Source organism: Numida meleagris, chromosome 14 (assembly GCF_002078875.1).
Source record: "Numida meleagris isolate 19003 breed g44 Domestic line chromosome 14, NumMel1.0, whole genome shotgun sequence".
Taxonomy (NCBI): domain Eukaryota; kingdom Metazoa; phylum Chordata; class Aves; order Galliformes; family Numididae; genus Numida; species Numida meleagris.
The window spans coordinates 266,553-294,398 of record NC_034422.1 but is presented as its reverse complement, the minus strand read 5'-3'; the positions used below and the strand labels follow the sequence as shown (position 1 = coordinate 294,398).

Sequence of the window (27,846 nt, the reverse complement as noted above, 5' to 3'; positions counted from 1 at the left end):
ATTTGGCAGTTCTTTGGCAGAAGTTTGGTTTTTTTTTTGCCATTGAGAAAGGGATATATTAAGATGGAGAAAAAAGCTGCAGTTTGCCATATGACTTGACTGTAGCTATTGCTTTTTTTTGTCTTTCAAGTAGAATGATTTTTTTTCTCTCAGATTTATTTTAATGTGCTTTTTTTGGATGTCATAGAATCAAAAGAATCATAGAATTGCTCAGGTTGGAAAAGACCTTCAAGATCATCAAGTCCAACCGCAACCTAACCATACTGCCCTAACTCTAACAACCCACCACTAAATCATGTCCCTCAGCACCACATCCAGACAGTTTTTAAATACATTCAGGGATGGTGACTCAACCACCTCTCTGGGGAGCCTGTTCCAGTGCTTAGCAACCCTTTCTGTAAATAAGTTTTTCCTGATATCCAACCTAAACCTCCCCTGGTGCAACTTGAGGCCAATTCCCCTTGTCCTGTCACCTGTCACCAGTGAGAAGAGATCAGCCCCGCTCTCACTGCAATCACCTTTCAGGTATTTGAAGAGAGCAATGAGGTCTCCCCTCAGCCTTCCCTTCCCCAGACTAAACAGCTCCAGTTCCTTTAGTCTCTCCTCGTAGAGCATATTCTCCAAGCCCTTCACAAGCGTTGTTGCCCTTCTTTGGACCTGCTCCAGCACCTCCATGTCCTTTCTGTACTGAGGAGCCCAAAACTGAACCCAGTACTCGAGGTGGGGCCTCACCAGTGCCGAGTACGGGGGCAGGATCACTTCCCTAGTCCTGCTCACCACCCCATTTCTGATCCAAGCCAGGATGCCACTGGCCTTCTTGGCCACCTGGGCACACTGCTGGCTCATATTCAGCCAACTGTCCATCAGCACACCATTGTGGAATCTCCCACTTTGCCTTGGTTCCCCTCTCTGTGCCACTTCTTTCCATGTATTCTGGCCCTTGGTGTTTGAAGTGCTTGTTGGTACAGGACAGCATCTAGGACTGGGGCCAGGATTTCTCCTGTACCCAATAGATGGTTGTGTGAAAAAAGCAGCAACTGGAGGGTCTTTCCCTCCCATCTTTATTTTAAATCTAAGTTGCCAGTAAACATTCAGTATGCCAGCTGGTTTTGAACTAACGATGGCTAGTGGAAGTACAGAAGACAGGGTGAAAGGCATGTTTTGTTTTAGGACTTGGTTAGTTTTGGCAGTTAGCTTAATCTTTTCTGTAAAAGCTCTGAATTCTGAGCAAGGTGAGTTGGAATAACCAGACCCTGAGGGGACAACAAATTCTCCTTTTCATAAATGAAATGTTGTTGGCAAGGGAGGAGGCCCTGGGACTGGAGATTCTTTGGCTCCAGCCTCACCTGGCCCATGGGGTAGCCTCACTGTGAGCAGGTCACTGACTCTTACGGCATGGGGATGTAAACCTGGAATCTTGTTAATCCTTATCAAAAAGGTGCCTGCAGTGTGGCTAGGGCCTACCTGCCTGCATGGGTGAACAGCACTGCTGACTAAAACCCATGGTCTTTAGTCCCCGCATGCTGGTGTTCAGTTTTGCCAGCCCCAAAGTCTGAAATACATTTCCTACCTTGGGGGCAGATACTGGTTTCAGTCTTGTGTAGGCACATTTTTGTATGGATTAATGCAAAAATATCTTTGATTATGACACTATGAAGCAGAATATCTCATTCTAAGGGAAGTCTCATGCCCAGCTAGGTGTGGTGCCCCCCAAGAGTTGGCCTAGCTCTTTATCTCTGCACATCACTGAATTTTGCTGCACAGACACAGCCCCAAGCAAGATACAGCCTCCCTGGCCTTGCTAGCTGGTGATGTTGGGCTCTCTCCCACCCCTGTCCCTACTGGATTCTCAAACAGTTTATCAACTTCCAAGTAAAACAGAGATTTATTCAGTTTCTTTTTTTTTGTTCCTTAACTGCACCCCACTGCAAAATGTCCCTGCTCGCTTGTTTCCAAATACTAGCATCTCTAGGAAAGGAGTTATAAATTGCTAATTTAAAGCCTGCAACAGGATAATTAACTAACCAGTTTGATGTAAATGGCTTAATGGGGCTTTACTAGCCCCTTTGAACTTAAAGTAGCACTAAAAAGTAAACTGTAAATACCTCCAAGGAAAGTACTGGCATGCTTGAATGTAGAGCTGCTTGGTTTTAAGGAGCAACCCTGATGAACTTGCCAGGAATCCACTGGCCTTGTCTGACAGCAAACTTGTCAAGGGACTGAGAGGACCAATTGGGCATCCATTTGGAAGGGCTCTGCTATTTACCTCAGTTCTTCAGGAAATGCATAAATTCTGATATATCAGGCTTTCAAACCTGCCCTGACTGCTTTGGAAAATTTAAATCACAGTTTAAATGCAACTGTAATGAATTTCATCAGGCAGGATTGAAGGAAAAAAAAAAGCCCTGAGGGAGAGGCAGCTACTAGAGTCCACCCTAATTTTCCTGGAGTTGTATTTGCATTAAGATCTTCTGGCAAGTCTGGGCAGAAAAGAGCATTACATTTTATTTAAGACCTCTCGTTACCCACTGAATCTGCTCAGACAACACCCTGCAGCAGATTCTGGTTTCTGATGCATTTTGAGGACTTTTGGGAGAACCTCCAAACTTTCATTCTTGCTGGGCAGTTACAAAATTCCAAGGGAGGAAGCTAGCAAATATTAAGCATCTAGAAATGATGATCACTGCGAAGAGGAAGCATCTCATGTTGTTAGGCATTGATCTCAATTCTGACTGGGGTGTCAGAGGAGAACTCCAGTCCCAAAGGCAGGCAGGAGTCCTTCCCTGTCCCTCCTGCTCCAGCATGCTGCTCTGCTCCCTCTCCTCACTGCACAGGCACCATCCAGAACCAGCAAAAATTTTCATTTACTTTCTTCAATGCTCCTCTGTCTCACCACCATACTCCACCTATTGCCAGCAGCCTTCCTGGACAGTGGAAGATGTTTTGGAGTTTAAGCACAGTCCTCAATTACTACTGTGACCTCCGACACAGAGGATTTGGTTTTACAACAGTTCTGATAAGAGTTCCTGGTCCTTGGCTGTGCTTTCCTGCCTGCTTGGCTGCACCACAGTGTGACACCATGAGCCATGAGGCTGTAAGGCTGAGCAAGCCCAGGCTCAATGGAGGAGAAGAGCAAGACCTAACCTCTTCAGTGGCATCCCTGCTTTGGACGGGCTATAACAGATCTGGATGCCTCATAATCTGTACCTAAGGATCTATTTCTCTGTCCTTTATTTTTTATTTTTTTTCCTGACCTGCAAAAAGGGAAATAATGCACTTGTCTTCTCTACTTGCAATGTTAATGCTGGCTTTAAAAAAAAGAAAATTAAAAAGCACTGATGTCTGTTGAGGAGGGCAGTGATAGAGAAGTGCTACATCCTAAAAAGCCATGTCCGATACAGGATTCAGCCCTGCACCCTGACGGCTCAGGTGTCAATGGACCAAATGCTCTGTGTGTCCCTTGGAAGAAGAGGTGACAACACACAGCTCTTTGCCCCTCCATGATGACCACTGCTCACTGTGCGTGAGTGGGAGCAGTGTGGGTTTGGAGCTGATGGTGTCAGCAGAGTCTGACAGCAGAGCTGTTCTGTAGCTGTTAATTCTTTGCTTTTATGAGCACTAACCTAGATCACATATTAAAAAAAAATCAAAAATGTATGTGCTACTGGAGAGAGAGAGACAAGTAGGAGAGCCCTGCACATATACAGTTCTGGTGGCTGGAGACTCCCTCCAAGGAGCACCAGAACACCTGAGCGTGCCAGCACTGATATTTTTGCATCTGACAGGGAAATGCAAACACTCCATCTTAATCCATCATTCCCACATGCTGACCTCTGTCCAAGGGGAACTTCTGTGAAGCTTGTTATTCCCAGATAACTTCAGCTACTTTTTTACATCCTGGCACCACCCCCACTCTGTGCCCAGCTGACCATAGTGCCTTCCAGCCTTTTATGGCAGATCTTTTGGATTTGCTTCCCTCATAGGAAGGCAAAAGGGCATTTAGTGGGCATGTGTGGCAGGAGGAACGAGTCCTGTGTTTGGAGGGGATGATTCTTGTCATGAGGATTTTCTGTTTCTCACTCCAACAGAACTCTTCTTTAGATTACTTATTCCTCAGTCCTTTAAATAGCAAAATTAATGAAAAAACAGATGAACAAAAGAGCTTCTTCATATGAGGAAAATAAAATTCAGTTAAAGAAAAAAGTGGATTGTAGTAATCATCCTTTCCTTCAAATGAGAGATGCTCTGAGTTGGGGCTTCTTTCTGAAGTTCTGGTATGCTTCACATAGCTTCTAATAATCATATGGAAGTTTTATAAAAATAATAATAAACACATATAGAAGAAAGTTAGCAAAATTTAGTTCCATACACTTTTTTATTGAAAACCCACCAAACCTAATACCCATATTTGATACTTTGGTTTAAGAATAACAGGGAAAATGTGAGCAGTAATCCAGGACCAGCACTTTCAAAGACTGCTGCTAAAGAATGAACAAATCACGTGTAACTGTGCTTTCTTGACCTTTCCTCTGTTTTTAGGAACACATAAAAAATTAATCATCATTTTCCGGCTACTGCAAAAGTTGTGTGAAAATTAGGATATAACAAACACAAATTTTAGAATGGTGTCTACTGCAGAGTCTCTGGTGTGTTCGCTGAATTGCCTTCTACTTAGAGAGGAGCTGGAAAATCCCAAGACCTTTCCCATCATGTCAAAACCAACCTTTTCAAAGGATGTGGCAGTTGTACCAAATCACCTTGCCTATTTGAAAGCAAATGCATAGTTCTGGAACTATCTCTGCAAGGGCCAGCACTCTCCCATGCAGCTGGACTGTATTAAATCAATTTGATAAATTACTATATACTTTATTTTTCTACAGGCAAGTGCCTGCTATTTCTCCCCTGCACAACTTGAAAAGGGTTTTTATATGAGTCTTCTTACGCTGAGGTAGCAGAAACAGAAAGTGTGTGGAAGCCATGTTAGCATTGTGGTGGCCTGCCTACAGAAGAACATAGTCTCTTAGACAAGAGATGTATTCCACAGTGGAGGATCCCTATGGTAAGAAGGATGCCATCAATGCTACAAATTCAAGTTCTTTACATGAGATGACTACTGTTTGTTTTTGGATTTGGGGGGGAGGGGGGCGGTGCATTTCCTGTTGCTAAAAAAAACTTCTACCAGGGTGTCTGCCAAGTAAATGCATGAAGGGAATGAGTTAATCCCAGATTAATTGACCTCATGAGTCAGAGAGAGTAGATGGCATCAAAACGTGCCATATCATATGAAGAAGATGAAGCATATATCTTGTCAAGTTCAAGAGCCTCAGGAGGTGCATGTTTTGGAGCACCTGCACTGTGGCTTAACAGTGCTACAATTTATTTAGCCCTTCTCCAAGACAGAACTGAATGTGACTGAGTGATGTGCAGCCAAGGGTATGAGACTGAATACAGGTGTTTGGGAAAGCACAGCAGCAAAAGAGAGGTTTTAGTCCAAACATATCCTCACTAAGCATACTTCTAGCATCACCTGGGAGTCTTGATGCTGGTTTTGTTAGCAGATTCTGCTGAAAGTGTAAAGATAGAAGGTCATTTTTTTTTCCCTTCTAGTCTATGTTCTAGAATCATTTTCTTTTTTTTGTGGCTGTTAGCACATGTTTTACTCCTTTGGCCAGATCTTGATCATATTTATGGAGCTGTTAAACTGCTGAGTTGTTGCATCTGTGTAAGGGAGGTTTCAGTCCCTCCATCTTTCTGGTTTTGTTGTTTGGGTTCTGTTTGTGGGGTTTTTGTTTGTTTGCCTGTTGTTGTTTTGTTTCTTCCTTAATGACTTTCCTTGCTGAGAGGGGAGAGCTCTGTGGGAAGTGATGTAACAAACTTTTAAAATTGCCTTCTAGTGTTATTTTTTAAACTCTTGCTCAAGGTTTTAAATATGTGAATTCTCCTTGTGAATTTTCCTCTGAGTGCCTATGAGATCTGCCAGCCAAGCCTAAATCTTGCATGAGGTGTGGCCACGTTTGAATTCTCAGAGCTCTCTGGAACAGACACTTGGTACACCTGTGTCTCCTGATAGTTTCAGTACTGTCACAACTTTACCCCTCATGCCTGTTTCTCTGGTACCTCCTGTTTCTCCCAAGGTTATCTGCTATGAATATAATCTGCTCCAGCTCTTCACTCCCCCACACCCATCTTGAAGAGAATAATTACCAAATGAGATGGTTTTAATAGTGCTGAAAGAAGGAGGGTGATCCATTCTGCTGTTCTCTCTTAGGCTTGTTTCTGACAGGAAATAAATCCAAGTGATTTAGCAGTTTCCTTACGTGACATCTGTGAAGTGAATAGCTTTTGAAATACTTAAACCTAAGTATTTAAATATTTTGATAAATCATGGGTTTATGGATGCACAGGGGATGCACACTGAGGATGCACAGAGGATGCACACTGTTAGAGTGATCATGAACCCAAAAACATTCTTAAAATGAACAGAGAAAAAAGGCAGCAAGTAAGGGTTTCAAGTGATTACACCAACTTTACAATGCTTTAAACTAGCTTGCAGCATGCCAGAGTTTAATGTAGTATAAATCAACGGAAATGAAAGAGAAGCTGTCTCTACAGACTATATGATGCAACTGGTGAGCAATGAATCAGATACTGAGGTGCTCTGCATAGAGTAAGTGCCTACAGATACAAATGCTGTGTAAAGGAATCATTAGTGACACCCAGATACATGCTGGCAAACTAGTCTGCATTTGGTGGGAGGATAAGACTCTCCTACAGCATTTAACATCATCCTTATCGTGATCATCTCATGATAAAATATTAATTTCTCCAGCGTGAATAAAAGCATAACACACCTCCCAAATAATCTCTTAAAATAAGAACAGATTGGCGCATGAGAGTAAACCACGTCAGAACAACTGGTTTCATCCTATAGCATTACTACCCAGAGTTCAGAAATGGGAACGGTGGTACTTTGTCAGGTCTTACAGCCACCTCTTTGCTTTACTCTGACAACCGTTTACTATCACTAATATTGTGCTATGTAAACTTATACAGTGCTTTATGAAGTAAGACATGTTTCCTGTTTTAATACAGTTACCATCTTGTGTGCTGATAAGGGGTGCAGATTACCCCTTGGATGTTCATAAGTAGCATGAGTTTTATTAGTGTTGGGTCACAGAATCATAGAATGGCTTGGGTTGGAAGGGACCTTTAAGGTCATGTAGTTCCAACCCCACTGCTGTAGGGCACCTCCCTCTAGTCCAGGTTGCTCGCAGCCCCATCCAGCTTGGCCTTGAATGCTTCCAGGGAGGGGGTATCCACAACCTCACTGGGCAACCTGTTTCAGTGTTCCTAATATCTAGTCTAAGTATCTCCCCTCTTCCACTTTACAGCCATTTCCCCTCATCCTGTCGCTACATGCCCTTATAAGAAGTCCCTCCCCAGCTTTCCTGTAGGCCCCTTCAGGTACTGGAAGGCTGCTGTAAGGTCCTCCTAGAGCCTTCTCTTCTTCAGGCTAAAGAGCCCCAGCTCTCTCAGCCTGTCCTTGTAGCGGAGGTGCTCCAGCCCTCTGAATATCTTCGTGGCCCTCCTCTGGACCCGCTCCAACAGCTCCATGTCCTTCTTGTGTTGGGAGCCCCAGAACTGGATGCAGTACTCCAGGTGGGGTCTCACAAGAGCAGAGTAGAGGGGCAGAATCACTTCCCTCAACCTGCTTGTCACACATCTCTTGATGCAACCCAGGATACGGTTGGCCTTCTGGGCTGCAAGTGCACATTGCCAGCTCATGTTGAGTCTTTAATCAGTTGATACTCCCAAATCCTTCCCAAGGCTGCTCTCAAGCCATTCTCCGCCCAATCCATGTTTGTGCTTAGGTCCTTTCAAACCTGTGGCTCTTTTTTTTTTGTAGCAACACTTTTCTAGTCAGGTGCTGAAATAAGGATTTTTACACCTTTGTCTTCCAGGCTGGAACAATGTGGGCATTCTTTTGCTCTGCTTGCAGTGAAAGAGCATAACCCAAGCAGAGTTCCAGTGCAGTGACTGCTGCTCTGTATGAGTTTAATCCACTGCCTTTGCTTGTCTCTCTGTGACTACAAATCTTGAGTTTGGGTGATGGCAGCAGAGAGCCAGCTTGTGAGAGTGTGTGTGTTTGTGTGTTTTAAATAAACAAACAATGGAACAGCAACTTCAACAAAGTGTGAATGGTGCTAATTTGTTATAGTCCTGCCTTCTGGCAGTGTTGATTTAGAAGCTGAGCAGTCTGGAACTGATGAGAGAGCTGCTGGTTCTTTTGCTGTGAGGTGTGTGTATGGTTCAGTATGACATGTTCTGGGGGTCCTGTCCTGAGGAACTTCCAGATTACATGGTAAAAGTACATGTACAGGCTGCCAGTCTCCTTTTCAAAACCAAATCTTCGGCCTTTTTCTCTGATTTTCCCCTCCTCTTCCACTTTTTTTTTAAATGGAGACATGTTTTGAGTCTTGATTTATGACAAGAACCTATAATTTGTGTGTTCTGAGACTGCCAGAAAATCCTTGACAAGAATAATGCGTAGAGAAGGAAAGATGCTTGTCTTTGGATTGTATCAAAGTTTTCAACATCCCATAATGTTGGGCCACTTTTAAAAACTGCCTGGAGTTATAATCACTGGAGCGGAGAAACCTTCTGAGAGAGAAGGCTGGCCAAATGTGCCACAGATAGATATCTGCTGCCCTGGACCACTGTTGTGCATGGGAGCCTTGCTGGGAAGAGGAGGATTTTTGAAGCATGGGTAGAGTGATCTCCTTGCAGCAACTAAGTGGAGTTTAAAGAAAGTCTGTAGTCTCAAATGAAGATGAGAGAGGAATAAGACAGATGAAATGAGAATTTGAGGCACCAGTAATATCTGAAGAGGAGGCCAAGGAAGAACTCTGAACGTGTGTAAAATTACACAAAGCATTCAAGTATCTCACCATAAGCCCTGCTTTTCCCCTTAGGATATCTTCATCTTGGATGGATTTTGCTGCAATGCAGATAGTTTGCAAGACCTTGAGTCTGTAAGGCCTTCTGCTTTTACAAGCAATAGCAGCTTTCTGGCATCTTATTTGGCAGGCTCAGAGATGCAGAAACACATTGTGGTCACAAAGCACCCCATGTATGAGGTTCAAGATGGTCAGTTAAGCATCTGATTTGGAAGGGTGCTGGACAGGGTCTTGACATTGCCAGGACCAACTCTTAAACAGTGATTTGCTTGAAAAACTTAACAGGAGTGAAGCAACAGGAAGAATCTGAGGGTAGGTTAGTGCTTAGAGGCAAATAGTTATCTGGAAGTACATGCTGGAACACACAATCAGTTCTTGGGGAAAAAAAAAAGAGAAATAAAAGGTGGATAAAGTGCAAAAGGTGACATATTTAAGGCACTGATTGTTTGTGTTAAGGAGAACTGCTGCCACTGCATCCACAGGCACAGGTGAGACAAGTGAATGAGATTTGATCTTGTAGAAAAAAATTAGATGGCAAAGTTTGTTTCTGTGCTCACTGGCATCTGGCATATGGCATATGGCAAGAGAGATTACATTTTGGTCCAAGGCTTTTACTGCCCGTGTCCTCCCTGTACCCCTTGGCATGGAGTTTAGCGTAACCTACTGCAACAAGTTCACAACATTAGCAGTATGCAGATACTCCTGCACAGACTGCTTCTATCTGCAGAAAAAACTGCTGAGTCCACACAAGAAATAAAAATAAGTAGGCCAATTGGGAGGATCTTTATCAAACTCTCTCCCATTCCTTCCAGCACTCTGAGGCCTTATTTGCTCTAACAAACCCCACCGAGGGTTCTGAGTCACAATAGCTAGTGGATTTAACGCTGCTAGCTATCTCATCCCTGTCCTGGAGATCCCTCTCCAGTCACAGGGACAGTTGAAAGACCCGTGCACTTGCTCCAGGATTGCTACATTTCACAACTCAGCTATCAGCTTGTACCCGTGGTGACTCAGAGCCCTAAAGCTGTGCTACAACTGGAAGGTTGCTGTAAGACAGTCTCACTTAGAAAAGGGTCATGATGTTCCATCTCCACCACAGTGTGCTCTTGCTCCCAAAGCAATGTCCAGCACAAAGCTGCCACCGCACGCACCCCCTGCCAACCCTGGCAACACTGAGGAACAACAGATCCCAAGGTTTAGGACCTTTAGCATCTTCTCATTCCATGTAATTGACAGGGGTGCAGATTCTGCCTAACTCTCTAGGATTAGCTGGGAGGTAGTAACAGTTCTTTAGTCGCGTCCTAAATTCTTGCATTGTGAAGGGAGGATTCTATACACCAAGGCTCAAAGGTAGCTGGGAAATGGGAATTTTGCATACCACAAGGCCTGTAACTGCTGGGTGGGTAGAGGTACTGTTCCTCCTGTGTGGACTGAGCTACTTTACTGAATATGAGGGTATTTTATTGCAATAAGGAATCATTAGATCAGCATCAGGGATGCCTGTCTCACTTGTAATGCAGTATCAAGCCAGGGCTGAGCCTTCACAGTTGTTGCAGGGCTGCAGGAGCACCCAACATCTACTGCTTCTGAGCCTTTGTGTGTTTTGCGTCACTACTATGCTAAGATCAACTGTACTCTGCAGATTTGCCAGAAATTTTAGTGCCTGGCTCTGCCCAACATCATCTCTGATGTCTATGCTTTTCCTTTCTCCTCCCACATAAAAGGTTTGGGTAGTCTTCATGTCAACAGTGAAAATAAATGTATAATATACAAAAGCTCTGTTTAGGAATTGGCAGGAAGTTTCATTTCTGACTGCAGCCTGATGTTCTAGCAGCAGGAAACACCTTTGTGTTAAGCAGTTCTCTGCTAATCTCTGCCCTAGAGGGAAAACACAACTATAGAGAAGATCTTCTTGCTTCACAGTAGCAAGAATTGCTGTAATCTGGGTATAAATCTGCACTAGAGCTACTGTCTCGAAAGCAGTCCAATAAAAACCTTCATGCAGCATTCAGCGTTTCTTAAACTGAGTACTGCTGGTATTGCTGACTGTTTCGCAGAGCCCTGATGCTGCAGGTGCAGCCAGCAGTGTGTTGCTTTTATGCAAGGAGTGAGCTCTTGGAGAACGGGAGCTCGGGCCTGTAGTTCAGCAAATGATCTTGGCTCAGTATAGCCCAGTTCAGTAAGCAAACGCTTACATTTCACTTCTTCGTTGTATTGACAAGATTTAAATATCTACAGTACAGAGCAGTCAAAACAGGACAATCTAAGTACAAAAGCCCTATTCGTTCATTGTGGAAGGGATTAAGTAACAGAACTGTGAGGATAAGTATGCAGATAGGAACGATGGGACATGTCTGAGCCCAGCAGATGTCCAAGAAGAATGAAGATCTCCTCATTCAGTGTCCTTTTCATGAAGACACTTTCTATTTGCCAAGCCACTGCTGTCCCTTACATTTACTCTCATACAGATAAGATTCATTACTGTAAGTCAGTCTTTTCCATTCAGCCTTTTATCTTTTAAGGTTGAAATGGTAATCAATATTCTTCTAACTTTTTAAATGTAAGATTTCTATCTGCAGCAGCACAGATGGAGACATGTAGCCCTCAGTGTGATATGAGCTATGCAAAAGCTTCACTTTGCCATGAGGGTCTAAAACCCTGTCTTAAATCCCTGCAAGGCTGCAAGTTTATTTCTGGTGGTTTGGGTTTTTTACCCACCTAGAGCAGCAACAATTGTGAAGAGAGGCCTGCACTTAGCATCTACCCTGAGAATGTCCTCCTTGTTAACCCTGCTGGAACTGACTGCAGAAACTCTTGGAAGAGGAGGATATGCACTGCAGAGGATACCCTACGTTTGGCAAGCTGAGTGCATCAGTGGGATGTGCTCTTTCTTGGCACGAAAACGATGTTGTTCTTCCTTTGGGCAGGGAAGGGTGGAATTATACATCTTAAATTTGGTGACTTGTACGAGCTGCAGTTCACTATGAATCGACATCATTTCCAGTCTCCAAGAATGGAGACTAAAATTATTAGTGAAGCATCATTATAAACAGGAGGGTGCAATATTCTCTTTTCCTTCCTCCCTCCTTGCTCCACAGATGTAACAAAAGCCAAAGGATTCAGCCTAGATCCATGCCGTAACATCTAGAGATGTTATGAGAGAAGGATTTCAAGGGCTTGGGAAGGGGAACAGGGAAAAGGGAATAACACAAAGAATCAGCATTTAAGTACTCCTTCCATTGCCTGTATGTGGGTAACAAGACCATGGACCTCTGGCACCATTTTTTTTTTCCATTGTAGAAGCATTTCTAAATGGTGATATTAGTTGCCTGAATTTCTGGGCAGAAGGGAAGCTGGTGCAGATAGCCTGTGATCTGCTGTTCCCGGATATGTGTTCCCTGGTCCCCCTGAAGCTCAGTGCCATTGGAGTTCTGAATGGAGGTGGACAGAGAAAGTCATCAGGAAAATTGCAGACTCCTTCTGCTCTCTTTCTGTCACAGTTCAGCTCCGGGGAGATGGGTGGAGGGGAGGTTGTTTTAGAAGTTACATTTTTAAGGCGGATGGCCATTTTAAAATGTACGTTTCAATTTTGATTGCAGTTTTTTAATTGCATTTAACAGCGCCTGGTTCTCCATTCTGCATCCGTGCAGCCACGTTCTATTGATGGCCTGTTGTGATTTCAATGGAACATCATGGGATGTACCTGGCACGTCGGGCAGCACTGGATGGAGGTGCCTTTAGCCCAATGTACCTGGCATGGTAAGCGGCAACCAAGCGGTTAATCTGCATTCTACTGCTCGTAGTCTTGGCTTGTATAGCAAGGTGTTCCTGCTTTGCTACAGCCTTGCAATGACTGGAAATCACTGCTCTCCTGATGTTAGTGCTTTCATGCACATAGGGCCCCTATCCTCTTCAGCCACGGAGATTGCCTATACAGTTTGCCATGAAGCAGGGAAGGAACTAGCCATGTCAGGCTTTGCTTGTTATTCTAGGACAGGAAAAAGAAGGGACTGGGGACATCATCTGACTCTATCTTCTCTCCTTTTTGGGTCAGGAGCTGGTAGCTTTGTATTGCCCACACACAAAATGTCCAAACATTGCCGCACAAAGTTACCAAACAGGTGCTTGTGTCCATAAACCAAGCTACACCATTTCTGCGGGTGTCTTGCAAGTTGCTTGAGGGAGACAGGATGGCAGTTCTATCTGGCACTAAATGGAATGTAACAAACTAGATAAGGGCCATTTTAAGTTTGCTGATGTGGTATCCTCTGTGAAATAATCCTCCATTCTCCTCCTTTCCATGTCCACACTTGCAACAGCAGCTGCGCATCCTGCTCTGTCCTGCATGTTGCTTTCTCTCCCTTCCCCAGTTCTGCAGACCTCTCCCCTGTAACTTGACGTGTTGGTCCTACCTATTTTGAAGTATGAGATACTCTAGTGTGAAAAACAAGGGTGCTGCATCCCGTTTTCTGCTTGAGACCATCCCAAAGAGCTTTTGCTGCTCCACTGCCAATGATGAAAAAGTGCATGTTCTTGCCTCTGCTTCAATGTTCTGCTGTCTGCCTTCTCACAGGGGTTGGGGATAGAGAACCTTTTGAGCTAACACAGTTCATGCATTCCTCTGTCTGCCTCTGCTGCTCTGGAATGTGAATACATTTACAAGGTATGGGCTAATGACCTGCCAACTGCAGCTCCTGGGGGGAAGGTTAGCAGCCCTGAAAGACTGCCTCACCAATACCTCAGGAGAGTCATGGAAATAAGTTCTCTAGAGATGTGGGGAAAGAAAGATCAGATGAGCCAGTGAACAATAGGAAAGCTCTCCCCACTAGGCGGCTCTTCCAGTGCCCTAAAAATGTTAGTTCCTCTGAAACTGAATGGCAAAGAAATTATCTGTTTTCAGTTTCACCTAGATACGGTAGTAGCTGGACACAGCATTTTTAACGTTGGAAGTAACTTGGTGGGAAAAAGCAACAACTGGTTTTGTTTGTCTTGTTCTTCCCCATGCTCACTACTGCATGTCTGCTTGGTGCAGTAGAACTGCTTAGCAAGGAAGAGTAATATGTAAGCGGGCCACTGTCTTTTCCTAAATATATTATAACATGCACGTTAAGCTAATGCTTTAATGGCATCTAATTTGATACGTCACATCTAATTTTTTTGTTGGTTTTTATCTGCAGTACTGTTAGTTCACTGTTCAGATGCTTGGTGTATAGCCTTCTCATCCATCCACAAATCTTCTACATGCAATTAGTTATTCCTTAGATCTGTTTTTGACTGATTCTTTGCTTTGCTGTTGCTGCTTCTTAAAAGGTGAACAATATTCATATGCTAAAATCTATAACACAGAGGTGAAATCAAATATCATCTCCTACCAGAGGCTGCTAAGATAACACATTTAGCATTTATTCAGGAATTACTTTTGGGAAAAGATTTAAGAATATTAAAGAGAATCAAATCTGTAATGAATATGTAGATTTTATACTATTTAAAGAGAGTGAAGAGATTCTTCTTCTCCTGTACTTTGGCAACGTAATTTTCAGTGATTTCCAAAGTCTTTTTAGAAATTGAGAGCAAACTAAGTTTCTCATGCTTTGTAGTGAGAGCAGCAAAGCTCCTGGAGCTGTTGGTGTGTTCTGCACGGTCTCTGTGCGCACTGGATGAGTGTGTGCTCAAGCCTGGGCACAGCAGCTCAGTTATCCAGCTCCCTGGGCATTATTGCTTGTGAAAATGCTTTTAGCTTGCGTAGCTTTGTTTGATGTCTGGCATTTGCTTGCAGCACTGCTGTATTCTGTGATTTGTGCTCTGTATTTTTCATATCTTTGCATGTGCTGTGTCTCAGTGTCATGGATATGGTGGAGTAGTGGAGAGCCTCAGTCTTGCTTTCTTCCTTACTTGCATAGGAATATCTAAGCAAGTTCTGCTTTGAAAACTGTGTCTTGAATGACTGGGAAGCAACCTAAATCTAAAAAACTATCTCTACTGCTATTTGACCAAAGTCTTCTGTGATCCTGTTTTAAATGCAAAGGAGTGAAATTTTGCACACCAAATTCAATGCTGAAAGACCCTGACCTTCACTGAGATATTTATATATTCTTTGTTTTGTTGTTGTTGCTGTTTGTTTTATCAGAAAACTCCCTCTGAACAGGGAATTTGTGTTTGTTTTTTTAATCTTCTTGCAGAAAACTGAAAAGAAAGGCTTCTTAAAAATTATACTGAAATACACAAAATATAAACCACTGTGATTTTTCAGGGACTTTTGGGGCTTTTGTTGTTATTACTGGTGGTAGGTTATCCACGTCTTCAAGGCTCGTTAAGAACCATTCTCGGCAAACTAATGGATAGGAAGGCCTTTGTAATGCTGCACCTGCCATTTGTTTTGGAAGATCTGCTCAGTTTTATACAGGACTTAACCTTGTAGTTATCTCTGATCCCACGCTTTCCACCAGAAGTGAGATCTTAGGAATGCCATAGGTCAAGGAATAATGCATGCTTCTCCTTTTGCTAACAAGATTTCCAACATTCCCCTACCCACAAAATGCATCACTGCTAAAGAAGGGTTTATAATGGGTCAACTCTGGAAAACATCTGGAATGAATTTATTTGTGACCAGGACTGTACAAGATACATAAGCCAAGTTGATGCTATAAAGCTTTTGCCAACAAAGGTATGTCAGTCAAAGGTGTGTTCTCTGTCCCATGTTGCTGTCCTGGTAAAAACTCTCAGTGGGCAATTCCTGACAAACTTTTATATGGCGCTCTAAACTTTGCTGAATGTTTTGACTGCCCTGTTCTATTACATTCATCTTGTTGAGGTTGCTAAATCCATGTTAGACTTCAGCTATCAAATTCAAATTCAATAGGCAGTGTTGCAGTGCTTAAACTTGACCACTGCATTTAAATCTACTAAAGGTAATAACCTACCTCATACTTACGTCCTACTGAACATGAATACTTTTATAAAATTTGACATGTGAGATAAATATAGGTAATTTAAACAACTTGTATTATGCTAATTTTTCTGCTGCAGAACATACTGAGTTTTAATAATAACATTATCTTCCTCATAAAGGTCAGTAAAAAGCAAAACTATAATTCTGGGTCTGCTTCCAGGGCTTTCCCTGCAGGCTCATTACCTCATTACTTCGTTTCAAGATCATTTAAGGCAGAAGGGAAAACCAGAAGTAAAAACCAAACCCATTTCCCATTTGTAGCTGCAACAAGCCTTGATTTTTTGCAAAGGCTTAGACAAACATGCAAGCAGAGATTTCTAGACCTCTGCTTCAAGTGCCACATGAATGGGAAACAAGCTCACTTTTAGTTCAGTAACATATTTTTTTTATTAGTCTGTTTAGGAAAAAAACACTGTCTACGCTCTTTTCTTTCTCTTCCTGCATCACTCTTTATGGAACACTTAAAAATTATATTGAGGGATTTTGTGTATTATATGCAAGGAGAAGCACCATTTTATTTGCAGTGTAGTAATAGGTGGTCTCTTGCTCTTGTTGAGCAGGATGCATTCATATACAGAGACAGAGATGCTGTGTTATGTTGCAAACCAAGTTTTTGTCCTTCCCTATCAATATATCTTGGTGACCCAGAAGTGAGTGCTTTTACTGGCCTGGTGAGATAGAAGTGGGTATTTGGTGCCTCTCTTGTTGCTTCTTCCTTTTAACTGGCAATTCTGGAAGCAAGCAACTAAAGCCAGATGCACTGCCTGTGCGCTGCAGCTCTGATGTAACCATCTACAGCAAAACTTGTTTTTAAAGTGCTCATCATTTTTCACTGGTGGTAATTCCTTTCTCTATGTTTATGAGAAGCGGCAGGATGAGTTTCTATCACAGAAACATTACAGAGAGAGAAGAAATAACTGGCTAAAACCATGGCAAGGCTGTACCTCCTTCTTTGGCTGGGACCCTTTTTAAAGCCAGCCATCTTGGGAAGCAGTATTAATGAGCAGTGAATCCACCACTTACTGTGGTTCCCATCCATTCTGAAATGGATAGGAACAGAACAGAAAAGAAGAACAATCATTTTAGCTGTGGATCAAGGCGAAAAGCCACTGCAATCTGTGTGCATGGAAGAAGGGCCACAAAATTCTACCAAATGCATAGGCAAATTCCAGGCTGGCCAACTGAAAAAAATCTGTCCTGTGGATGAAGGGAGGCACCTGCTTGGCAGATCTTTTGGTAACTGCAGAAGTACCATTCTAGTGAGTCAGCAGTTTGGGAGGAAAAATTGTCTTAGTTTACTTTTTGATTGCTTTTTTCATGAAGAAAAATCCTTTTGTTGTACAAAAACAGATGATGTAAATGTAACACCTTTTTTTTTTTTTTTTTTTTTACTATGGAGATATCACTCATTATTTCTTTTTCTTGAGTACACATACTTGACCCAGAGAGCAGATAAGCCTAGATCAGCCTAATGCTTTATCATTTGAAATCTGATGTGACAGAATGGAACACACAAGCAATAAAAGCATTAAGTCAAGATGATTTTAAGAGAATAATCTATTTATTTCTATGGATGTAGGGTCTGCTCCTCCTTTAAAAGGAGAATTCTATTTCAATAATAAGGTGAACTGGAAAAGAAAGGGAGAAGGGGAAAGCTAAAGGTATCTGTTTTATGTTTGAACCTCAGAAATTACTTTAAACGAATTTTAAATTAACAGATAAATGCCTATTACAAGTAGTAACTGACACTTTCAAACAAAAATATAAACAACAACAACAACAAAAGAAATAAAATTGATCTTGGATTTCAGAATGCAGCCCCAATTTTAAATTCTTGTTTCTATATGTTTTCATGCCTACTAAATTTGCAGGCTGCAGTTAGTTCGGATCCTCTTCAAACCAGCTGTTTAATAAGTGCCATACTACTGGGAAAATCAATATAAATATCTAAAATAAATCACATTGTAAATACTCTTTGTGAAATACATGAACTACACAGAGGTAACCGCAATCTTACTCTCTTCCCAGTATTTCAGGGTAGAGAGACTGTGATTTGAGATAGGTTACTTGAATTCTATCAATTTAGACAAAAATCTTTCAAAACTAAGGGAGAGGAATTAACTTAAGAAAACAGTTTCAGATTGTTGAATAAACTTGGTGACGTTTAGCTAGCTCAGCGTCCTGAATTTCAGGCAGACCAGAGTTGAATCTAGCTCTTAATGTTAGTGAATTAGGATATGGACATTGCTCGGGGGGGGGGGGGAGGCTTTAAAAGCAGCCTTTCGTAAGGAGATTTCCCATTGACACCTCCGTGTGATTAATTCAATCTCCAATGGATTTAGTTGCTATATGTCATTTTCTCAACCTCAGAGCCACTGAGTGTTGTAAGACTTCAACATATTAAAGCCATGAAACAACAGACTACACGTTAAAGCAGGGAATCTGAAGCTTATGCTAATTATTTTACATGCTCAGATATGCAAATGGCAGAGAGATAGATGCTTTTTTTCCTTCCCTTTTTATCTTTCTCCATATTCTCCCTTCAGATTTGTGTTAGGAAAGGCAAACAGCTTTCCCCTACACCTAACTATTGTTTTCCCACTAGCGACTTTTGAATAGTAATTCCAGCCAACGATGATTTCTTTTGTAAAAATTTGATTTTTGAAACTTGAAATCTTAGCATGAGTAATACTTCTCTTTGTATTCCAAGCAGGATCACAGCTTGCAAGGCTGGATCATACCCAGAGCTCCATAGACAGTGTCAAGTTGAACACAGACTGCACACTGTTAAGCCAGTCTATTAAATGTAGACTTGTTTGAGTGGAAACAGCAGGTTCACGCTTCCCATCATCCTGTTTTGCAGGTGGTAAAGTGAAGGTGCAAGGAAGAGAAGGTGGAGATGGAACTGCCAAATCATGCCAAACAACTGCTACTGCAGCTGAACCAGCAACGAGCCAAAGGTTTCCTCTGTGATGTGATCATTGTGGTAGAAAATGCCCTGTTTCGTGCCCATAAGAACATCCTGGCAGCCAGCAGCATGTATTTCAAATCCCTTGTCCTGCATGACAACCTGATTAACTTAGACACGGACATGGTGAACCCCACCGTGTTCCGGCAGATCTTGGACTTTATTTATACTGGTAAGCTCTTAACGACTGACCAGCCCGGTGAACAGAACTTCAGTGCTCTCCTCACCGCAGCAAGCTACCTCCAACTGCACGACCTGGCAGCTCTCTGCAGAAAGAAGCTGAAGCGGAACAGCAAGTCCTTCGCTGGCAAGGCCAGTGGCCTTGGTGTTGGGAGATCTGCCAGGAGTCAGAGACTTTCCACTGCTTCTGTCATTCAGGCTCGCTATTCAGGGTCAAATGAGGGGTTGAAGGGCTCCCATTCAAAGGAGCTGTCAAAGGGAAAGCTCTCTGATGACGAGGTCTTTATCAGCAGCTCCAATCAAGAGAACTGTCACTCCTTAAGCAGGGGAGCCAGTAAGAATTGTGGTGGGGGTGGTAGTGCAAATGGGAGCACTGGCGACCAGGAGCTTGGCCTCGATTTGTCCAAAAAAAGTCCATCACTCCCTGTTGCAGCCTCCCATGATGACACGCAGCACAGCGAAAGCCAGCATGGCTCTCCTCAATCTGCCTCAGCCCCTGCAGCCAACAGTGCCTCATCGTTTGACGAGTCTGGAGTTGGAGCCCCTCACAGCATAGCAGACAGTAGCGACCCCATGGAGATGGATCTGAGCGAGGAGTGCCACCACTCGCTGACTGAGAGCAGCCAGCGCAAGGGCCTCCGGCATTCATCCCGTAAGAAGGAGTGGATCAAGAAAGATAATGCCTTTGACCGAAAGGATGGGGGCAAAGATAGGGATGAAGGTGAAGGGCTGCCCAATGGGATCCTGCTGGGGCCCTTATCCAAGTCTGTGGAGAGGAGCCTGGCTGGGGCCTATGGCGCAGACCTGCCCTACTCATGTAAGGAGGAGGTAGAAAATGGCAAGGAGAACAGTGATGACAGTGGCCAGAGTGAGAGCGAGAGTGGCGGGCATACCAGTGCCAACTATGTCTACCGGCAGGAGGGGTTTGAGCCGGTGGCGTATGGTGACAACCTGTATGTCTGCATTCCCTGTGGCAAAGGCTTCCCCAGCTCTGAGCAGCTGAATGCCCATGTGGAGACGCACACCGAGGAAGACCTTTACATCAAAGAGGAAGGCACATATGGTGGCAAGGATGAAGCTGAGGATTTGTCCAACCCCAACCAGTCCTACTCTGCAGAGTCCCGGCCCTTCAAGTGCTCTGTGTGTGAGAAGAGCTACAAGGATCCAGCTACACTGCGACAGCATGAGAAGACTCACTGGCTGACGCGGCCTTTCCCTTGCAACATCTGCGGCAAGATGTTCACGCAACGGGGCACCATGACACGGCACATGCGCAGCCACTTGGGGCTCAAGCCCTTTGCTTGTGAGGAATGCGGGATGCGCTTTACCCGGCAGTACCGACTGACAGAGCATATGCGTGTCCACTCAGGAGAAAAACCCTACGAATGTCAACTGTGTGGTGGGAAATTCACCCAGCAGCGCAATCTGATCAGCCACCTGCGAATGCATACCTCTCCCACATAAGCCAAAGACTCCAGAATGAGCTTCGAGCCCATCCGCAGTGATTTACCTTTCTGTAAGACTTGCTGCTTAAAAAAAAACAAGAAAAAAAAACAAACAAAAAAGGGGGCAACTCCCCATACTCTGTTCAGTCATGGGAGGCCTAAACAAATGTAGCTTTAACATTTTTTTAAAAAGTTGTTTTCCTTTTTTTTTTAAAAAAAAAAAGAAAGGTCCACAGCCAAGCTGATGCATTTAGTTCAACTCTCCCTCAAAATCTTGGTGGTCTAGCAAGAAATGTCACTTCTTTTCATGAACACTGACTTCACTGTCATTTTGATAATCTCAAGCAAGAAGGAGGACCACGGGGAACTTTTGTTTCTGCTGGATCCAGCCTCCCTGCCTTTTTCCTATGTGATGCTGTGGCCCTACTCATGTCCTCTAATAAAATCAAACGCAGTACGGTATTTCTTGCCATTCAAAAGAAAATAGCATACATCTGTGAAATAACATTTCATTGCCCTCACAAATGCGGAAGCTGTGTCTGTGGACCATCTTGCAGGGTTGGCAGCCCCTTTGGATGCCATGGTAAAGTGAAAGCAGTGGTGGAACCCACCACCCGACCTGCTGGGCTGGCCACGTTGGGGATACCCATCTACCTACGCATGCACCACCAGGGTGCTCTGCTTAAAGAAATGGTGATGCTTCCCTTGCCATCCCTCCCTCGTTTGGTTTTGATCTTTCTCCTTGGCACAAGTAACCACACACCACCTTTTCCCACAAAACACGCAAACCTCTTCAGCCTTACCCATGACTGAACAGGGACTGGATGCCCTGGGAATTTCTTTCAGTGAGCAGGGGGTCGTCTTTACTTTTCTAGTAGTTTCGTATGAATATTCTTTGCTTAGAGGTACTTTTATTAAAGGAAAAACCATTGTAACGTTTATGTGAATGTTTGAACTGGAAGGTCTGAGGTTAATTCTACAGTGGGTGGGTGGGGAGGGGGTTTGATGTAGGCTGGACTTGCTACAAGTTCCTTAGGTACTTTTTTATTACTGTTTATTTTATTTTTTTGTGTGTGTGTATGTTTTTAGCTTTCCTCCCTCACTAAAGAATGAGTCTGTGTGGACAGACTTGTTACCTTTGCTACCTCTTGAATTCATGAGAACAATAAGATGGTTAGTGAAAGATTAGGCATTTTTTTCTCTTATTGTAAGTAATTAAATGTATAAAAGTAGAAGCTAAATTAAAGTTAAGGGATTTTTACCACCCTGTCCTTCCATCAAAAGTCAGCTAGAGAAATGTTAAAGCAAACTCAGCCAAAGACAAAGCAAAAAATATGCTGAGCCAGAAGCTGTGCTGGCTGCTTGGACTGGCTCGCTCAGTCTCTTGGCTGTTTGTAGTCACTTTTAGATAAAAGAAGAAAACTTCTCTGAGCTTTCTGGGCCCTTTCCAGCTTTGTTTATTGAATCTGGATACTATGGGGAGAGGGAAATGCCCCCCTCATCTTCCACTCCCCCAGCACATCTGGGTCAGTCTGTAAACACCTGGCAGGACAGAGGGTGAGGGCATAGCAGCCTATAATTTACTAGAATCCAGAGTGCAATAAGGTGGAGGAGAGGAGGAAAAAGCAAACCAAAGTGTTTCATATCCTCTCTTTTACACAATTTAACACACGCACACAAAAAGAAAGAAAAATGAAAAGAAAAAGAGACAAAATGTTCTTGCAACATCTGCATAAGACATCACAGCCAACAGCTGCTATTGGTTTAGGAGAAGAGACAGAGAACTTAGCCCACCAATTCTTGGCCCCCTTGACTTTGTTGGCGTGACCTTGCGGAAAGCTATGGCTTATTTCAAGCCTCCCGTGACTGTGGTGGTAAAAATTCACAGCCAGTAGAATCATCCCTTCTGAATTGAGAAAAGTTTACACTTGTATTTTTTTTCTCTCTCTCTCTTTTTTTCTTTTTTTTTTTCAGCTCAAACCAGTATAGCCTCTGCGTAGGGTTTACCAAACCTCACATTTTATCTTTAAAAAAAAATTTTTTTTAAAGTTTTGACCAAAAAAAAAAAAAAAAAAGAAAAAAAAGAAAAAAGTGAACACGTTTGTCTAAGAAATATAAGCTTCATTTTCTTTTTTCTTTTTTTTTCTTTTTTTTTTTTTTTGTTAAGATAGACTAGTCCAAAAGAAGTTTTTGGGTCAATTGAATGAACTGAGGAAGCTGGAATCCAGGCTCCGAGCAATAGACTAACCAAGCTGCGCCTTGGCCTGGTGTCACGTTACAGGGAACACGCTGCCCCTCTCCTGCCCGCTCTGCTGTGCTGTTTGCTCCTGCTATTGTCTGCCTGCTGCGGCCCCGCTGCGAGCTGGGGGCATGAGGGGCGCACAGACTTTTCGTTTCTCATTGTGTTGAGGCACGCTATTTTCCTTTGGGGGGGCTAGGTGTGTTTTTAGTGTATTTATCACTTCCACATTTTGAATTTATATTGAATTCTTCTTCCTGCCAACCCCCTCCCTAAGAACGTCCCCAAAATCATCTGTGGGGAAACGGGGAAGGCCTTGCCATCTACCTTCTTCTCGAAGTAAGTCCCAGCAGGGTGCAAGGACAGCCATGCAAGATTAGTTCCAAGGCACTTTCACGCTGCCTTCATCTTCCCTCCAACAGCCTGAAAGCTGAGCTCAATTCCCTGCTGGCTTTGGCTGCTGCCACAGCAGTGCCTTCTTTTCTGCTGGCTGGCTCAGAACCCACCAAGTCCTGATTTTCACAATAATTTTTAGCTCTCTTAGTGAGAAACGTGAAGCTGGCAATAAGCTCTGCCTTTGCAGTAGGCTTTGGGCACCATTTTTCCCCCTTTGCTCATAGCCCTGCAGTTTGCTGTGGTGATGGAGTAAGTGGGAGGGCAGCTGTGCAGAGGCCCTGGGACACAGCTGGAGCTGGGGCTGCTGAGCCAAGGTATTGAGCACCCACAGCTCAGGGAAGCACGACCAGATCCGAAGTGGGCAACCAACCTGCTCCCTCTTGTTTAATTCCATTTTTACAAGCATGCGTGTGAGTGATGTAGCCTCCCCTTCCCCTTCTAGGTTCCCTCTTCATTTGTTTCTTAAGCTTTGAGAATCATTTTGAAGTTTCAGGACCCAGTGCTTTTTTTTTTTTTCCCCCAGAGCGGCTTTTTTACTTTATCCCCCTCCCCCAGCACTTAAACAATACGACATAAAGTCTGTGTACAGCAAGAGTATTGTACAAAAGGAAATTTTGTTCTTTTTTCAAGTAGCTGTGTAAAGTTGTGTTCCATAGATTGAGTATAAACATTTTCCAAATTGTGACAGTAATAATAAATTAATAATACTCAAAACTTCAGGGACTGTTTAAGGCCTGCTTGGGGCCTGAACACTCAACTGCATTTGTACGACATAGTATTGTATCAAACATTTTTCTGTATTTTAATGAGAAAGCAAAACACTAGTTTCATATTTAAGATTTTAAGAGTTTTAGGGTGGGGGGAGGGAGTTGCTTTTTTTTTTTTTTTTTTTTTTTTTTTGAGATACACAGAGAGCCTCAAGAGGAATAAAACATTTAAAGAGAAAAAAAAAAAAAAAAAGAAAAAAAAAAGAGAAAAAAAAGAGGCCTGGCAGCTTAAGCATATGCTTTAGTCACTTAGTTCCAGAAGGTTTTCGGAGTAACAGGAAAAAAAGAAGATAAAATAGTGAAAGTTGTATAAAAAAGAAGCTCACACCCAAATTCACAAAACTATTTTTTAAACCAAAGCACATTTGAATGATTATGGAACCTCACTTGGCTCAGAAAAGTACTAATATATTTATCTCATTGTTTACATAAACTTTTACAGTTTCAGACCTCAACAGATCTAGGGGCCAGTCAAAATTAATCTTTGCTTTTTCCATTGGTTTCTCTTCTGAAGGCTACTGCAGGTTCCCCAAATCGGGAGGGGAGAACCTGCAAGCCAGCCTGCATTCCAGCACTGCTCGGTGAGGGCGGGGAGGAAAAGCAGTCAGAACTATGGCACGTAGATTTAGGATGTTTTTGTCTCCAACCCATGAGGGACACTGCTGCGCAAGGCCCAGGCCCTCATAGTGTGCAGGCCCTGCTGCTAAGGTCCACAGCCTACAGCCACGGGGAGCAGCCAGCCTCTTCCTCAGAGAAGCATGAGTGGGTATCAAGAGGGTAGAGGCATGGGAGTAGTTCTGCGGATCAGAGAAGGGTGTTGTCAGAAACGAGGGAGCTGCTGTACCCAGCTCATCTCCCTAGCACTAGCCATGGCCGAGCTAGGTTTAGCTGTTTTCCAACCCTTACTGCAAGACCTCCAAAACCAAATTCCTGGCAAAAATAAATGAAAGCTCAGCTCTGTGCATTTGGGGAAGTTAGCAGGAGCCACAAAGATCACAGAAAACACCAAAGAGCTATTGACATGCAGCTTCTGTGAGGCTCTGTGGCTGCTGATGTGAAAGAGTATGCACAACTCTGTGCCACACTCTGTGCCAGCATGGGCTGGGCAGAGGCGGCATCTCCCTGCGAAATGCAGTGGTGGCCAGGGAAGCTTTAATGGTCTGGGGTGAGGGCGCGAGCGCAGGCACGTAGCGCCCTTCTTCTGCCCAGAGCTGTGCCGGAGCCTGAGCTATGCTGTTCCGACTGTCTGAGCCACCTTTTAATTAAACAGCCGGAGTGATTCACTCCATACTTTACAGTCATGCGCAAAGAGACCAACCAAAACCCATAAGGCTTTCTAGGTGAAACCTAAGATAGATTTGCATGTTAGAACAGTCTAATGATGACCAATGAAGGTGGTTTGCAAAAATACTGCTGAAGCCAAAAAATATTTTTTTTAGAAAACCGCTCCATCATTAGTCTTGACCCTTTGTAGCTTTCACATTCTACACCAAAGCCACCACAAACATTTGATGGGGGGCTGATGGAAAATGAAATATTAATTTTGCCTGGTCTTAATATCTAACAAAGATGGTGCAAACACTATTTGACAGTGTTGTTTTTGTATCAAGATGTATGTGCAGTAATGAATGTATTTATTTCTCAGATTCTGTATGCACAGTTTTGCAATGTAATTCAGAAAGTTGCAAACACAAAGATGTGTCTGCAGGGTCTTCTCTACAGGATTTCAAAAAAATGAAAAAAAATATATTTAAAAAAAAAAAAAAAGAATCTCAGAGACTCTCAGCATAGCCATAAACCATAACCTGTGAAGACAATACAAAGACTGGACTTTTGTAGCTTTGCATAGAAGAGGAATTTATGTTTTGCTGTATTTAAATGTTTCCACTTACAGTGTCACTCTTTTTAAGATCCCTATTTTGTTTTTGTTTTTGTTTTTTTCCTCTCTGTCGTGTGTGCAGAAAGCATTGTTTTCAAGCAGTGCAGGTTCAGTCTGGGTTAGCAGTATTTTACCTTGTTGCTTCAGTTCTGAAAAGCAGGAGTATGGGTCTTGACCAGGGGAAACATCCAGTGCACTCAGTGCAACCAAGTGAATTTTGAGGTGAATGCTGGCAAAATTTGGAGAATGTAAAAGTCATCAGAGGAACAGTTGTGTGCTTCCAGTTGCAGCTTGTGACTGAGATGAGTCTCATGTCCTGCCTGAAGGTCAGAACATAGCTTCTTTTTAAAACCCCCTCTCATCCTCCACTTACTGTTTACTGTGGAAGCAATAAGGCTCCAAAAGCGGGGAGTAAATGCCTAAGATAGCTAGAGGAAGCTTTGTGCCAAACTCAACAGCATCTGTGCCATCTTGTGATGGGCCTTGTAAACAATATGGAAGCATCAGATTCCAAATCGTGCAAGGTGACTAGAGTCCCTAGGAAAAGGTATACTTCACAAGCCTCTCATTCCAGTACTGGTAGAATTAGCAGTTATGGACCTGCAACAGTCTTAAAAACTAGTATAAAGAAAGGGGATGTTTGTTGATTTCTGTGATCCTGGGAGATTTAAGTGGACTTTAGCATTTTTCCTTATTTTTTTGTTTGAATTTAATGATTTTCTCACCATCAACAAAGTTTCTTCAGATATTGCAAAACCCATTTTTCATAAGCTTGCTCTTGTGCTCAAGCACTGGCCATATCGTAGAAAAATAAATTCTGGAAGTTCCTTTCCTGAGTTTGTTGCATCGTTTTAAGTCCCGTGGTACCTTATTGCCCTGATTTTGGTGCACGAGATAAACAGGCAAGCTTATCTCTCTTCCTATTGTAATCATCCTCTTCTTCCCCCCTTTCTCTAGTTTTCCAATGCATTTTGAAGCCCAGAGTTGAACACATAGGGATCAGCAGATCAGTATTTATTGAACAGAACAGACCCTGCAGGATGCCATATAGAGGGAGGGTTTAAAACAATATTTCATGAAACAAAATTTGCTGGCAGTTAGGGGACACACTTTGTAGTGCTTGCTTTTCCTGAAGAGTGGGATGTTTTTTAGACTTCTCCTTCACAAGTTATCAACTGGAGCACCTAGGACAGCTGTTCGAACTTCCACAAGGGTTCTAACTGGCTGACGAAAACTTTCCTAATGAGGACAGGACCTTATTTTGGCTGGCTGGATATTTTTTCCCATTTTATTTTAGTATTTTAAATGCAATTAAAAGAGGTATGTTCCATCTCTTTCACTTTTTTTTTTTTTTTTTAAAGCCTTAACTATCAGCCAGTCTAGGTGCCCTGGATGTTTCCTGGGGAAGTGGAGAAGAAGGGAGGGTAAGGGAAAGGCCGACACTCCTGCTTCAGTGTTCTATTCATTTCCTTCAAGAGCTTGAATTCAGGTCAGAGCCGCATGTAGTTGTGGCTTCAACTCAAGTGTCATATAAGAAGATACAGAAAGTATAATATGATCTCAGCATTCAGAAATTTGCAGTCTTAATGTACAGTGATGAGAAACTGTTATTTTATGATCTTTTCATTAAAAGCTTGATTGAAAAATTATATTTTTTGCTCTGTGTCTATGTTTTCTCCTCCCTCATTTATTCTTGCCCACGGATTTGAATGAGCTATCACAACGCAGAACCCTTCCCACAAACAGACAATGCCCGAATAGCACACATAGCTTTTCATTTCAGGCACCTACCACTAACAAACCAAAATCCTGTGTTTGTTAGAATATAAGAAAGGATGGAAAACTAGTCAGGCTGGCATACAGCAAACGTGCAGGCAAAGGTGAAATACCTCAATTATCCTTTCTTCTCATGATCCTGAGCAAGTTGAAGCTGTTCTTGAATAGCTTCTCCTGCTTCATTCTTCTCATGTTCTAACCACAGTTTAAAAGCGGTGTTTGTCAGGGACAGTAGACAGAGATGCAGATCCCTTCAGCCTATTTGGGCTGTAAGTCTAACTCCATCAGGA

At 43.0% G+C, this 27,846-nt stretch overlaps 1 protein-coding gene across 10 annotated transcripts in view; it reads left to right on the top strand.

Moving 5' to 3' along the window:
• The window catches only part of HIC2 (HIC ZBTB transcriptional repressor 2), a 78,253-nt gene extending 50,824 nt beyond the window's left edge, over positions 1-27,429 (top strand). For 6 of the 10 annotated variants that reach the window (XM_021412968.1, XM_021412971.1, XM_021412975.1 and 3 more), the window contains 2 exons: positions 12,578-12,716; positions 18,770-27,429. In XM_021412968.1, coding sequence (XP_021268643.1) covers positions 18,806-20,518 — 1,713 coding nt within the window. In that variant the 5' untranslated portion in view covers positions 12,578-12,716; positions 18,770-18,805 and the 3' untranslated portion in view covers positions 20,519-27,429. Of the gene's footprint in view, positions 1-800; positions 5,060-12,556; positions 12,717-18,769 lie in introns of those variants that run through there. The other 4 variants (XM_021412976.1, XM_021412974.1, XM_021412977.1 and 1 more) reach the window with 3 other exon arrangements.